Raw genomic sequence first — 14,763 nt, forward strand, 5'->3', positions numbered from 1 at the left:
ATTCATCAAATATGCAGGATCTTAACTTACTCAAAACCTTAAGACAAAAAATGCTCATTAAAAAGAAATTGAATGTTCCAGTCAGTCTGACTGCAGTCAGACACATTGGCTACAGTTTAAGGGCACAAAGAAAAACTTGCCTTATATATTTTGTGTTTGAAATGGTGGGTGGAAGCTCTTCTTTACCCTTCCTGAGCATGTAACATATTGCCTTCCTCTTGGGTTGTAATAATCTTCTTCAAGGTGAGTGATTGTTTTGCTTTTTGCCTCTAGTTTTGGAAGACAGTCTCCCACCTTCTTTCTGCTCATCAATCGAATAACCTGTCTTCTTCTATTCAGCTTTCTGTTTCTCATGGGCTGTTTGAAATCTCTGCGAGGATCTCATATTTGTCAGCTGTGCATTTTGATACTGTTATAACCGATGGCATGATTTCTGCTGCTAATTTTAGAAGTTTCTATATAAGCCAAGAATACTGTAGAACCTGTGGTAGCCCTTCTGCCAACTCACTTTAGTGTGGTAAAAAACAAGTTCAGATAAACTGTAATGGCTCATACTAAAGTAAACAAAATGAATCCCACTGTGAAACTTGCTCACCAATTTTAGGAACTGACCATATTCACTTCTTGATCCTCTATCAGCCCTCAAGTATGCATGGTTTTTTTTTGAGATATGTAATCAAACAACTGTGACAATTGTCTTGTACATTCGTTCTCTGTGCTACCTCTTTCAGAAGGTCTTATGTAGTCTTCCCCATTGTTTACTGCTCTTCTCACAGATATTAACTGGACGTAAGATTTTCTCCCATGTCATAGAATCGTAGAATGGCTTGGGTTGGAAGGGACCTGAATGATTATCCACTTCCAATCCCCCTGCTATGTCAGCTGACTCTGAGTTAGTGGAAACTGCTTTAACTCCTACACATAAGGGACACAAAGTCCAGTGACTTCTTGATAATCCAGACAAACTTGATTTTGCTGTTTTGACTTCATTTGTTGTGTGCATCTTTGATGGGCTGCAGGGTCCTGTTGTGGCACCAGTTTAAACCCTTGTCTGCTTTACTTTCAATTCATTTCCAGCATAGCAAGCTATCTGAAAGATGCATTCAAAGAATGGTCCAGTCACTGACCTCTGATGGGATTGAGGTCTGTTTTGTTATTTTCAGGTTCTGTTTGGCACTGCTGATGGTCAGGTTATCGTTATGGACTGCCATGGACGAATGCTGGCCCATGTGCTCCTTCATGAGTCAGATGGCATCCTCAGTATGTCCTGGAACTACCCCAGCTTCCTGGTGGAGGACAGCAGTGAGAGTGACACAGATTCGGACGACTATTCCCCACCACAGGGTAGGTTCCTTGCATGTCTTTCTCTTTCAACTTTGCTGGCACTGGTGAACACTAAGGAGTAGTCATGTTGTACTGAAACAGCAGGATGGCTTTGGTTTCAAGCAGGTAGAAGATCAAAGATGATGTATTGCTCTTGAGGTAGAATCGGGGTTGGAGCAGAATTCTGTTATGAGGGAGTGGGTACATCCCAGCTATACCAGTATGGGATGCTACAAGATACATCTTGCCCGTGCTGCTCTGCCTCCATTTGCACAATGAGGTAACAGCACAAAACTGAAAAGTTTTTTTAGTGAGGCCAAGTGAAAAAAAGTAGATGTCACTGATAAGCACATGTGAGATATTGCCATGGTCTGTAGTAGGTAGAGGGCAGTCAGAAAAGTTAATGCATTATATTTTATATTATATATATTTGTCTGAAAAGATAACAGTACTAGACATGGGAGAAGATACAGCATCTTCAATTTTAAAGAAATCCTGTGAAGCAGAGATAATACTCATCGTTATAGTCCCATCCTTGATAGTACTGACGCAAAGAGCTCAATAAATTTCGTATAGGGGTGGTTATAAAAATACTTCCTGCAACTACATGAGGTAGATGGAGGGTGACTGGGGCTGTCTGAAATTACTAATTCCTGTACGTCTAAGCACACTGCCAGTGTGAGAGTCTGGAAGAAATCCATCATGACCCTTAAGTATAAAACTCCTTGGATGAAGTGTTTTGGTTTTAAATTCTCTGGAAATCATAAATAGCAAAGGCCTGTCAGCTATCATGTGTGCACAGTCTGGGGTAGGATATGGTCATCACTTCTTTTTGTAAATGCTGTTGATTATTCTACAAATAAGCTACTAAAGGATTAAGGCAACAATGATTGCACAATAAAGATTTAAATACATGATAGCTAGAAATGATTCTGAATCTGCATCTCAGATATGAACCACTGAATTGAGGACTCTTGCAGTTTTAGCTCTCATTTGGACTCAGTCCAAAAATATCTTTTTCAGAATCACTAATATGCATGTCAGTATGATAAACATATATTTAGCAAATACTGGTAGAGAATATAATCGTCTGAAAAAAATGCTAGCATCTTTTGACCTGAGTTTTGTTTTGGCTTTAACGCCTGACTCTTGGTAATGAGTGAGATTTGTTGCTTTAGTAGGAAAAAAAACCCACAAACCTTCAAATTTCCTAGCAAGCTTCTAATGTAAGACAAGGAATAACATTGAATTTTTATAATACCTTTGAAATCCAGTTGGAGGATGGTGAAATTGCAGAGTACACAGATGAGAGCTTAAATGATCCAAATGTGATAGCTTTTTCTGAGTCAATCAGGGTGGGTGGACTCGTTACAAGCCTACAAGTCTGCTTTTAATGATTACCCAAACATGATTTGTTTTCTTTAGAGCAGATGCAGCATAAACCTCTCAAAGGTGACAAGCCTTTGACTCACACAGAAGTGTAGGAAGGACAGCGAGTTCGATGAGTTTCTTTTACCAAATTACATACACACACAGAGCTGCTAATTATTAGACATCAATCTCTGAAGTGCTTTTTGATTGACTTTTTGCAGGTTCAGGAAGCAATACTACTCTTAAATGCCTTTGCCATTTTTGATGACCAAGAATGTGCTGGTCATGCATTGAGAGCGACAATTTAACAAGATCCAGCACTGTCTCCTCTTGTAAACAAAATTGAGTTAAATAGTGAATGCTACAGATGGCAGTGTTGGTCATTAAGTATTTGAACAAGTGAATTTCAATGAATGCTGAAAAATAAGCCCAGGGGAACAGAGGCTTTATAGAAATAGTTTTGAAAGTAAAGTATTCATTTGATCTCATCTTCACCTTTGAGCTCGTTGAATCCTGTTGTGCAGGATGGCACACAATTTTTCATGCTGCTTCCTCGCTCTTAACATTTAAAATACAGCAATTTGTGAAAGGTCAGTATGTTCTCCTAGAAGATCTTACAAAGTCTCTAGTGACTTCAGGAGGAGTCCCCATTACTTGCCCAAGCAGGAAATTTATAACAAGTAGCTTGTAGCATGATGATAGTGTTTATTATGCTGTTTTTCAACTTGGGACCCAAGGAAGCTTTCAAAAGCACTGACTTTCAACTCTGGGGAGCTGACAGTAGAGAAGGGTAGAAGACCATCCTTGGGTAACTTAACAGAAGATCCATAAATCATTTGGGATATGCTGCAGTGAAAAAGTGAAAGGAAAAAAATTTGTGGCTTCACAGAAGCAGACAAATTAACTAGCTGCATCTGCTTTGCTTTTGCTTACTGACATTGCAGAAGGAAGCAGGTAGTTCAAGATTTTGAACCACTCCTGATGAGAATAAGCCTAAGTACAGTGCCTCTCAGCCTTGATGTAATTATTTCTGGTTGCTTACTTTTCACTCACTCCAGAACCTTGTGCTTGCAGATGGACCAGCTACATATCCAGTCCCGGTGCAGAACACCAAGCCGCTACTGACCGTCAGCTTCACGTCGGGAGACATCAGTTTAATGAACAATTATGATGACTTGTCTCCTACTATCATCCGCTCAGGGTTGAAAGGTAAAAAGGAAAATATTTCACCCCGTTCTATGCTCTGTTTTACTTGTGTTTTAATTACATATCTGTAGGTTACCTTTTTGTGTCTGTCTACTAACCCAGCTCTTATCCAGCCAGAGCTTAGCTGCTTGTATTGCCATTATCAGCACTGACACCTGCTGGTGGAAAAGAAATGCTTGTTTTTTTTTTTTTTTAATGTTTAAATTTTTTAGATCATGTTTTTATGGCAGCTTTGCAGAGCAAACTGATCTGTTTGCCATTTTTCAGCTGCATGTGCTAATAAGTTTGTTTGTTTGTGTGAATGGCCCTCTCACATTATCACTGCATTCATCTTTAATTCACAATGTCTCTTCCCATGCTTTTAGTAACCAGATAAGAACCAGAACGCTCTTTCCCATGTCTTACAAATTTTGGAAACTTGCTAGAATTGTTATTTACCAAGAGGCAAGTTATTCTGAGAAGGAAAATTTCACTGATTATTACTATACATCTTGCTAAATGATATGCTTTAATGTTTGTAAGATCAGTATGCCATGTAAAATGTTTATTTACATTGAAATCTTTATTGATCTTACTTACCAAAAAGTCCTTGACTTTTCCAGCGCTCTCAGTGCTGGCAATGTATGGTATTTTGAATGCGGACAAATCAGGTAAATCAGTTTTATATTAGATGCAAAAAAAGAGAAAATTTAGCTGTCAGAGCAGATCCTTAGCTGTTCTGTAACAGTGTAATATTGTTGGTGAAAGGTTATCCTAACACCATTGCAGTAGTTTTGGTGTGATGCAGAGGAATATAACATCACATTGGAGAATTGGAGACAGCTTCTGTCTGTCCCAACCCAAGAAGTATGTGGCTGGCAAAAAGTAGCTTCATGAGGCAATCCTATCATCCAGAAAACTTCTTTTGCCAGAAAGGCTACTTTAAATCTGGGAAGCTGGAACCAATATAGAGAAGCTCTTGTAATATCCACCAGGTTGTGTGCCCAGCATCACTATGAAATTATACTAGATCAGATAAGTAATTTTCAGTTGTCGTCTAGTCTGTGCTTCTTGCTAGAACCAGAAGGAGAAACAAACCCATCTTGTTCTCTGTTTAGTGCTGTGGGGCTCCATCTTGATGAGGATGTCTGTCCTTTTTCTCTTTCCCCACTGATTTTTAACTAATGGAAAAAGATCCCTTAGTTACATCACCTTCTTCTAGCAAGTTACAGTAAAATATATTTATGGACTGTAAACTGGACTTTATCATTGACAGTAGAAGAATGTGCAACATCTTGCTGGATTGGCAACATGTGAGAATGAAAGAAAGGTGTTTGGAATATCTCTGTCTTGTTTTGAAGCTAACAGTTTCATTATGGAAAGTATTTTACATTTAGTTGTTATATGGATATACACATTTTCTCTACCTTCTTATTAAAAATGTTGACAAGCAACTGTCATTTTGTGGTTGTTACCATGTGCAAGAATATGCAACTTCACCCAGCACAGGGTCTCCATACTCAGAAGCCACTTTGAACACGGCTAAGAATGAATGATTTCCAGTATTGTGTGTAAGTCAATTCATGTGTTACTGTCTGAAATCTGTAAGTATTGCATTGTGGTTTCTGTAGCAGATGCATTGTCTTTGTACGCTGCTGTAGGCTACTAAATAAATTTTTAAAGCAGACAACTATAAAACTCTTTAATGCAATACCAAAATATTTTTGCTGTTCTACTGGCTTGCATTGTTGTAATTTTACTGGAAATATTCACATTAAATTGATGTAGAAAAACTTCTGCTGTTTGATGAGAGTTTGGTTACCCAGATGCGAGTTCTTCTGTTCATGCAGCTTAAACACTCTGGGAAGTTTTGTTTGGTCTAGTGGATCTCTTGAACTGTTCAGCTGTGTATTTTCTTTCTTTCATGCTTTTTAACTCAGTGGTTCTCAGTGCGCTGATCCTTACAGAACTACTGAACTACATCTGCAAGATATGCTAGTTAGCTGCAACAGCTACCTGCAGACCTGTTGCACGTTTAGAGTGCTCTCTGTTAAAGGCTTGTAAACATGCCTGCCATGAGGGATGACTGTGATCCACTGATTCACTTGCAGACCATTGCACTGCATGAATCCTCCATCTGATTTCTAATCTCTGAGCTTGCACCGAGACATATTTCTCAACTGAGCTATTTCATGTTGTTTCAGTAGTCTTTGAAGACCCCATTGGTGGTGTGTCATACTGTGAAGCCATACTGTTCCCAGGGGATGCTGTGAATGACATCCAGCTCTTCACTGCCTTTGCAACAGCTCTGCTCTAGGAGTTTTGACTGAGAGAGAAAACTGCTGGACACAGTAGTTACTCCTCTTCCTCTAGGTGTAGGGATCAACTCAGGTTTTGCTTGGAGACATTTATCAGAAGGAGATTGTTGATTCGGTATCTGTGTAGTTAATCCAGTTAACACAAATGGAGTTGAACTGCCTGCCTCACTGATTTCTAAAACACCCATCATCAGACTCTCTGAAAAAGATTAATTAAATCCCATTGTAGATTACTTAGAGGGCTGAGGACCAACAGAAAAAAAAAGAGGCATACAGTGCCTAGCTGTGAGGAAATTATCTTGAGAAACATGTGCCTTGCCTCTGATATATGAGAAGCATAATTCCCATGAGGAATACCAGAAAGTTGAAATAATACAAAACCATTTTAAATTGCACATAAAAGTCCCTGAAAATGACAAGTTGACAACTTGAAACAATTTTGAGATCCTTCTTGCCAACTCTCATTTCTCTCCTGCTTCTTCATTTGAAGACAGCTTCTCGCCCACAGATGTCTTCAAAAGGTTCTTGGCAGATTGAGCATCCCTGAGCACAAAAGTTTTGTCTTTACCATCACTTTGTCTCAGCACAAAATAGCTGCCTTTCACCTCCGGTTTAAGAGTAAAAAGGTTTAAAGACTAGCTCAATATTCCTTGTACATGCAAATTTGCCTCTGAAACACAAGCAGGAGCACAAAATACTGTTTTGGTGTGACAAAGAGCTGGAAGATATAACAATTTTGAAATTAGCATCTTCAAATTAAACTGTGGGTGTTCCTCATTGTGAGGTGCCTGTAGAAGTAACTGATATGTATATTCATATCCACATGTATGAGAGACTAAGCAATTCCTGTGTGCTTCTGGCAAATTCCTGCTAGACTGAGGATTAAATTTTCAGAAGTCAAGTCGAAAGAAGATGTGTGACATGGAGGCCATATGTATTTATGGAGAAAAACTCAAAAGTCTTTCATGCTTGATGTTACAGATTTTGAGTTATACTGAAAGTTTCATTTACAGCCAGTGAGAATGTGAGGCATTGCTAAACATGCTGCTTTTTTGCACTGTAGACCTCTCTAGACAAATAGTCTTTGCTACTCTGTGAGGTTATTTTTCTGGGCATTAAATTGATTCCACTTATTTACCACAAAGCTATACACATCTTCCTCACTAGTTTTAATATCACTACTAAATTCTTACAGTTACATACCTGGGAACAACCACTAACTTACATTCTACAATTACCACAGGAATAGATTGATTAGTGAGGTCTTGCACATTTTGTTGCAGTTTACAAAATAAAAAGGAAGCAGCATTCTCAAAAGTGCATTTACAACGTATTAGCTGCTATGTTGATGAAAAGATTTAGGGTTTTAAATACTTATGTAACCTCCAAGAGTATAATTTAGATTCTCAGATCACTGGGGGCGCTTCTGGAAAATGATTCCTGTTGTTTCTAATAAGTGGTTATTGCAAACTATCTGCAATTTCAGATGTGGTGGTCCAGTGGTGTACGCAAGGAGACCTACTTGCAGTAGCAGGGATGGAGAAGCAGTGTCAGCTCGTTGAACTTGGCAATGGTTCTCTGTTGAAAAGCGCGCTTGTCAAGTTCTACAACGTGCGCGGGGAACATATCTACACTCTGGAGACACCTGTGCAGGTAGGAGAGATATTGTTTAAGTCAGTTTTTAAAGCTTTTCTGGCATACTTTTCATACATTGGCTTTTTGGTTTAGACTTGTCATATGAAAAGGATTGTAAAATGTCCTACTGCATTCCAAAATACAATATTATAAAAATGCTCCATAGTTGTTATTTGTATTACAGTAAACATCCAAGAGTACAGATTCTAAGGCCCACTGTGCTAGGTCTTGTGCAAGTATAAAATGAGAAATGTTTTTTTTCCTAAAACCATTAGTCCACAAGTGGACAAGACTGAAAAGGAAATTTCTGTTATTTCTCAGATAAGTGAGTGAGGACAAAAAAATAGATAACTTGCTTGATGTTGTAGCAGAGTCAAGAACTGGTGTAATATAGTTCAAGTCCAGTATCGAGATTATACACTCTTGTTACTGCTATAATTTTCTAATGTATGATCAGTTGGTCTGTTGCAATATTTTACTTGTTATGGCATCAGACAGACAAGGAAGAATCAGGATGTCTTATTTCTGTTTCCGCTTTCTGTACAGACTTCCATTGTAACTTTGGTCATGTTACTTGACTGTCAAAAGGCAACACATGGACTGCATGCTGCTCAGGAGCACAACTGATTATAACTGTTCACTGTTCTTTCAGAACATAGCTGAAAGTCACTCTATAGTTCATCTCATTTTCTGTAGAATAGAGGTGATTCCATTCTGATTTCTGACTGTTACTAGTGAAACTTAATTAATTTATAACAACTTTGAAATTGAAAAGTGGCAGAAAATATTGTTTACATATAATCAATGATCATACCATCTATTATTGGGTTTTTTTCAGTACCATGAGCTGAGATGGATGCAAAAGGATGACATAGTAAACTGGCTGCTGAGTTTTTGTGTTTACTTATGTTTAGCATTAACCCGTGCTTACTAGTTTTAGCACTCAAATTCATATAGAATTCTTAGTTTTGTAACATCTGAAATGATGTTTTTTGAAGCCACCCTAAATAAGTGCAGAGATGCCTAATGTTGATTTAGATATTTAAAGGACTTATATGTACACAGTTTTATTATCTTAAACATAGTTTTTCAAGCAAAATAGCGCACCCATATTCACAGTGGATCACTTCTGGAGAAAACATTATACCAGTGATACTTACTCCCAGGCCAGGTTAAAAAGTTTATTCTGTTACTCAGTTCCAGAATACAGTGTGTCCATGTTACCTGTGGAACCAGTACAAAACAGGTGTCAGGCGGTGAAATCAAGTTGTTTGAGCAGTAGAATGGGTTGGGACAGATTGCCTTGAGATGTATATCTTACAGGCTTGCTGCTGTCTCCCCACTTTGTTCCCAGCAACTACAAATTCTCTCTTACCTCCATGCTTTCATTTCCTCTAGTTTTTCCTACATCCCTTCAACTTCCTTTTATACATTTGTCTCTTCTCCTTCCTTCTCTGCTTAGTCACTTGGGGGGAAAATGAGCATGTATTGTGGCTGATGTGAGCAGTAGTTATTTTGCCTATTAAATAACAGGATCATAGGATCAGTAAGGTTGGAAAAGATCTCTAAGATCATCTAGTCCACCTATCCGCCTAGCACCAATATTGCCTACTAAACCATGTCCCTAAGTATTACATGTACCCTTTCCTTAAATACCTTCATTCCACCACTTTCCTGGGCAAAAGAGTGCATTGACACTCTTTTGGAAAAGAAATATTTCCTTGGTCTTGTACTTCATCCCATTGGCCTCAGGCCATTGATCCAGTCTCTCCAGATCCCTCTGTATGACTTCCTACCCTTAGGAAGATCGATGCTTCCCCCCAGTTTGGTGTTGTCTGCATTCAATCCCCTCATCCAGATCATCAGTGAAGATACCAAACAGGACAGGCTCTTGTATTGGCCTGTGGGGAACACCATTCATAGTGCCCTTCCCCATGAATGCTCATTGAACAAATGGACAGGTCATACAGAGTGGGTTATTGCTAAGTTCATACCCTAGTACTTTTCATAGTGAAAATAATTAACCCAAACCTCTCTGTTCTTTCCAGCTGCTAATTTTCACTGAAGTTGCAGTTTTTAATATCATGGAGATTTCCCCCTCTTTATTGGCTTCTGATGGGGAGCCAACAGCTTCAGAACAAGGATAGAACTGAAAGACAGAGAGATGGAAACCAGTCATTAATACAACAATCATGCTTGTTTCCTTGAGAAACTGTGCTAAAAATAATATTCCAACTGATATATTTATGTTAATTAAAAACTTGCATGCATAAGCTTGCCTAGAAGTAGAGCCACTCCTTTCCTGTCATTTGTCAGTGTTTATTCTCTTTATTTATTGCACTTAAGTTCGTACTTAACTCAGCTGCAGGAGGAAGTGAGGAGATATTTCAGAAAGACACCTGTATCTGCTCATATGGACTTCAAGGTGTTTTGTGTAATTGATTGGTGGTCTAACAGTGCTACTAGCTGAGTACCAGGTACTCTAGAGCATTGCAAAGTATTTGGTTTACTAGCAAAACCAGATAAAAACTGTTGTTGCAAAAATATCACTAGTAACTTGTTATTCCATGCATCTGCTCTAAGGATTTATATGCAGATATGCTAGTGAGTTAGGTCCCAGTAATTTGTCTGATGACAAATTCATCAGAGCAAATTCATTAATTTTATGTCAAATGGCAATCAGCCTAGTAGTGGTATTTCATAAAATTCATCGCTGGTTACTGAAAATAAATAGAAGAAAAGAATCTGCACATCTCAAACTCTTCTGGTACTAAAACTGTTTATTCCAAAGCAAGCAAATGTATGACTGGAAGAGCGTATTTATTCTAAATGAGCATTTTTTCCAAATTTAAGGGTAATAAGAAGTAAAACAACAATGAACATAGGAAGTAGTGGATTGCTGCTGCCAAACTGAGTTTCTGTGTCGCCCTCTGTCCCAGCTCTTTGATAAAGCAGATGGCTGAAATTGTTACCAGTAAAATGTACTCAACTGTCTTTGTTTGTGCTGTGTATCTTGGAAGAGTATTAAGGAAACAAGAAATTATAAATTGTAAAACACAGTAAAACTCAGTCTAAAACTGATTTGGGATTTAAATGTAACTTGTCTGGAACATTACCTAACACAAAGGCACTTCAAACTCTAATGTAAAACAAATTTGAGTACTGCAGTTTGCTGATCCTGATGATGGCTGGTTGTCATGGTTCCCTTCAAGGTGTTTTGTATGCCACTTTCTCCTCCAGCCTTAATATGTTTTTGCCATCCTCCATAGCATTTGATTAACTCTCCTAAGCACCTTCAGTGTAGGATTTTATGGTACATAAACCTAGTTTGCTGACTGTAAAGCCCTAGGTAGGAAAATCATGCTTGTTTAGAAGTATCCAAATGAACACTGTAGCTTTGTATGAAAAATAATATTCATAAACAGAATGATAGAGCTCTCTGTGCTGGGACTTCAGCCTGACATTCTGCAATATATTTGCAATATGTATTTGCAATATATGTTTGCAGAATGTAGTGCAAAGAAAAAATCTTAAGTCCCTTCAGGAAGTTACACCAGACTTTAATGTTATTGGAAGCAGTTTTATCAAAACTGAGTTCATACGCCAGAAAGTATTGATTATTGATTTGATACAAACACATTATCAATTTCTGTTAGTCTTAGTAACTACTGTTCTCGCTCTCATGTACACAAATATTAATCTGATGAACTAAAACTGTGCCCAGTTCTTCTAGCTGACAGTTTTTTCATGGCCTTGCTTTCCCAGCACTTAAAACATTGATTAAAACTGCAGACTGCCCTGCTGGTTATAATTTTTTAATCAGAAGAATGTTTGTTTCTTACGTTATTTATTAAAACCTCATAACCTTCCCCTGGCACTAAGCAAGTATAGTACTAACAGTAAGTGGCCTCATTCAGGGCTGTTTTGCAGTTTTGCTAAAGTCGTTTATGGGAAATGCTGCAACTGAATTCTGTCACTTCCGAATTTCTCATCTGAAGAGCAGACAGGGTTTTTTATTGTATCAGCTAACAATACCTGCTGTCAGAAAGCTTACTTCTGAGTGGATAAAGCTGCTTTCTGTCTTCATCTGTCTTTGGACTTTAAACACGGGTGTCTCCTGCAGGCCCACTTCAAAAAAGGCTGTCTACCAACTTCACCAGACCCATGAAGTTATCCCATTTGTTGGTTCAAATTTGTTACTTCTGTTTTGATTCCTTTGCTTTTTATAATTTTCTTTCTCATATATCCAGGGGAATAAGAGCATGGATCTAGAAACCCTGGTACTGATCTCATCTCAAATTTATAATCCTAAAGAAAATTTAGGTTAGATTATAATTTATCTCGTTACGTAATTGCTGTATGAACAGATTACGTGAAGATTGCAATGAAGAAGATGAGAGCAGGTTGAGCCCAGCATGTCTTCTAATCAGCTGCTGTATGTATGGGCAAGAAGGTCAGTTGCAGAAAAAGTGTAGTCACATTTTTCTTAGTGAGATACTTTTAGACCCTAACTCAAAGCAGTATACCATAGTCTGCATTTTTATGGGAGAGGTCTCCAGGTGTCTTTGAGAAAACCTGCTTGCTTTAACCGCACTTCTATCAGCAGAAGCCCTGGAGACGTTTCACAGGCTGCTTCTTTGCTGGAAACTTCAACCGTTAGATGGAAGACTGTGTGCTTCTGCAGAAATCTGGTAATTGTGTAGAATTCATTTTACTAAGGCCTGAGAAAAGAGGTACAATTTTAGGTTAAATTCAGATCAAAAGGACTGTGAGAGGAAGAGGCTGCCTTTTATGTTTCCCAGCTGAGCTAACCTTGCTTACTTTGTCTGCATTAATTTCACATATAGTGTTCAGGTTTACTGCTTCCAAATTAACATTGCCTTTTGTTTTCAATCACCTGAAATGAGTCTTGTTTAGTTGACATTGGACGGCACCAAAATTTTGGAGAATTTACTTTGTTACAGAAAGATAAACAAGAGAGGAGCTCAGAACTAGCTGGCCTAACATCCTTTGGGATTTCAGTAAGGACCTTAATGTTTTACAAATAGGCCATGAGATCATCTCTGACTGCTGCACAAATGGATTGTGATCAGGACTGCAAAATGGGTTCTGTCTGACTATATTTGGCTGAGAACAACCTCATTCTGCGAAGATGGAATCTCACATTTGTACTGAAATCTAAACAAAAACAAAAAAATCACTGTAAAAACAGAGGATATAAGAAACGTTTGCAAATCAAATAAGAGTTTGCTGCCTGAAAAATCATATAAGTAATACAGTTTTTGGTGAGGTCGTGGAATTTACTGCTTTTATCATCATCAATTCTCTTAGTAGTTAGTATTATTCCCATTGTAAACATAGGAACAAAAGAATGAAGTAGTTGCACTGTTTCCAGTAGTTATCCCTGAACTCTAGAGCAGTACGGAGACGTGTACACAAAATTCAGGAGAGCCAGATGGGCGCTGTAGCCAATGTACCTTCTGATTTCTCTGAGAAAAAGCAGAGGGAAAGACAAAATGTGTATCTCCACAATAGCACTTTACAGTGAGAGAAAGCAGGCAGTGTAGGCTAGAGTTTCTACTTGTATGTCCCATTGACTGGATACAGTTCTGCATTTTGGTTTCTTCTCCTGAGAAAATCCCCTTTTCTTGGATCTTCTGCCTTGAAATATCTGCCTTTGTTCATCTCATTACCAGTGGGACTTCCAGTAGTCAAGGGTCCTAAAGTCCCCTGACCTTAGAATGTCTGAACTCAAGAAATGCAACAAGGAGCAGCTTGCATGGTGTTCTCCTTGACTGAACTTTATACGAGTGATGAAAAGTTTATAAATTGTGTTTTTTCCTGTAAGAGAGATTTTCAAACCCACTTTGAAAAGAATGACAATAGAACTTGTTGACCGGTTTTTGGGATGTGTTTTCAGACAATATTTCTCCTGATAAAACATTATATTTTTTGTTCGTCATTATTTCTAATATACAAAGCTGAGTTTCTTTGACGTCTGTGTAAAAGTTCAGGGTTTTTGTTGTTCTTTTGTTGTTTTTTTTTACATGTTTGCATCTAAATCAGGAACTCACTCAGGCCTTTGTACTTCGTGCTAAGATCTTTCACCACCTGATTTATATGCAAAGGGAGATTAGAAATTATCAGTATAAGTTATATGTCTAGCTGCATTTCCCTGTTCCTAGAAGAAATGAACATGTGTGCAAACGTGGAACATAAAATTCCACTTTGCTGGAGTTTGCAATATCTTTATCAACACCTTTTGCTTCCTTGTTTACTGAAATAATGGAAATAAGCAGGTGCTTCATAAGGAACAATACTTCTGCATTGAACACTGCAGATCAGTTGCTTTTCCTCAGCAGTGTTTGAAGGGAATGCTGTAGCCAGCTAATAATTGCAGTGATAATTGATTCATGTCTCTGTCCTTCAAGGGAAAGAGTGGGAAGCCTCGTTATTGAGAAATATTATTGGAGCAGTACATTTAAAGGTCAGGTCGGATCTGGCATTTGGGTGATCTTCTTATTTCCCCAGGCATTTAATCATGCTCAATTTTCCATGAACCTCATCTGAAATCCTAGAGCTTCCGCATAAATGAAGTGTTGCTAGATATTAGACTTGAGGGATACTGGGGGTCTGAGCATTCCATAGAAAATGGAAGCAAAGCATGCCTGGTGAATCAGTAAGCAAATGCAAAGCAATATTGTGTAAGTGCTATTTGCCAAGACTGAGAATGTTAAGAGTAAAACATGAGGTGTATGGGAGACTAAATATACAAAGAAAAAGTACAAATGTCATGATGCAAGCAGTTCATCCCTTGTAGGTATTATGTGTATATGTGCATTTAAATGTACACCTATTTGTACGTATTGTTTACATAAATATATGCTAAAAATGCCTAACTAATGGGATCAAGCCTACAAAAGTTAGAAAA

General features: G+C 38.1%; 1 protein-coding gene across 7 annotated transcripts in view; it reads left to right on the forward strand.

The window, feature by feature from the left end:
* TULP4 (TUB like protein 4) overlaps positions 1-14,763 on the forward strand; it is a 142,720-nt gene that overhangs the window by 101,367 nt on the left and 26,590 nt on the right. For all 7 annotated transcript variants that reach the window (XM_031611555.2, XM_090135667.1, XM_090135665.1 and 4 more), the window contains 3 exons: positions 1,164-1,344; positions 3,769-3,903; positions 7,684-7,850. In XM_031611555.2, coding sequence (XP_031467415.1) covers positions 1,164-1,344; positions 3,769-3,903; positions 7,684-7,850 — 483 coding nt within the window. The remainder of the gene's footprint in view (positions 1-1,163; positions 1,345-3,768; positions 3,904-7,683; positions 7,851-14,763) is intronic.

Source organism: Phasianus colchicus, chromosome 2 (assembly GCF_987193195.1).
Source record: "Phasianus colchicus chromosome 2, bPhaCol1.hap1.1, whole genome shotgun sequence".
In the NCBI taxonomy this organism is placed as follows: Eukaryota; Metazoa; Chordata; class Aves; order Galliformes; family Phasianidae; genus Phasianus; species Phasianus colchicus.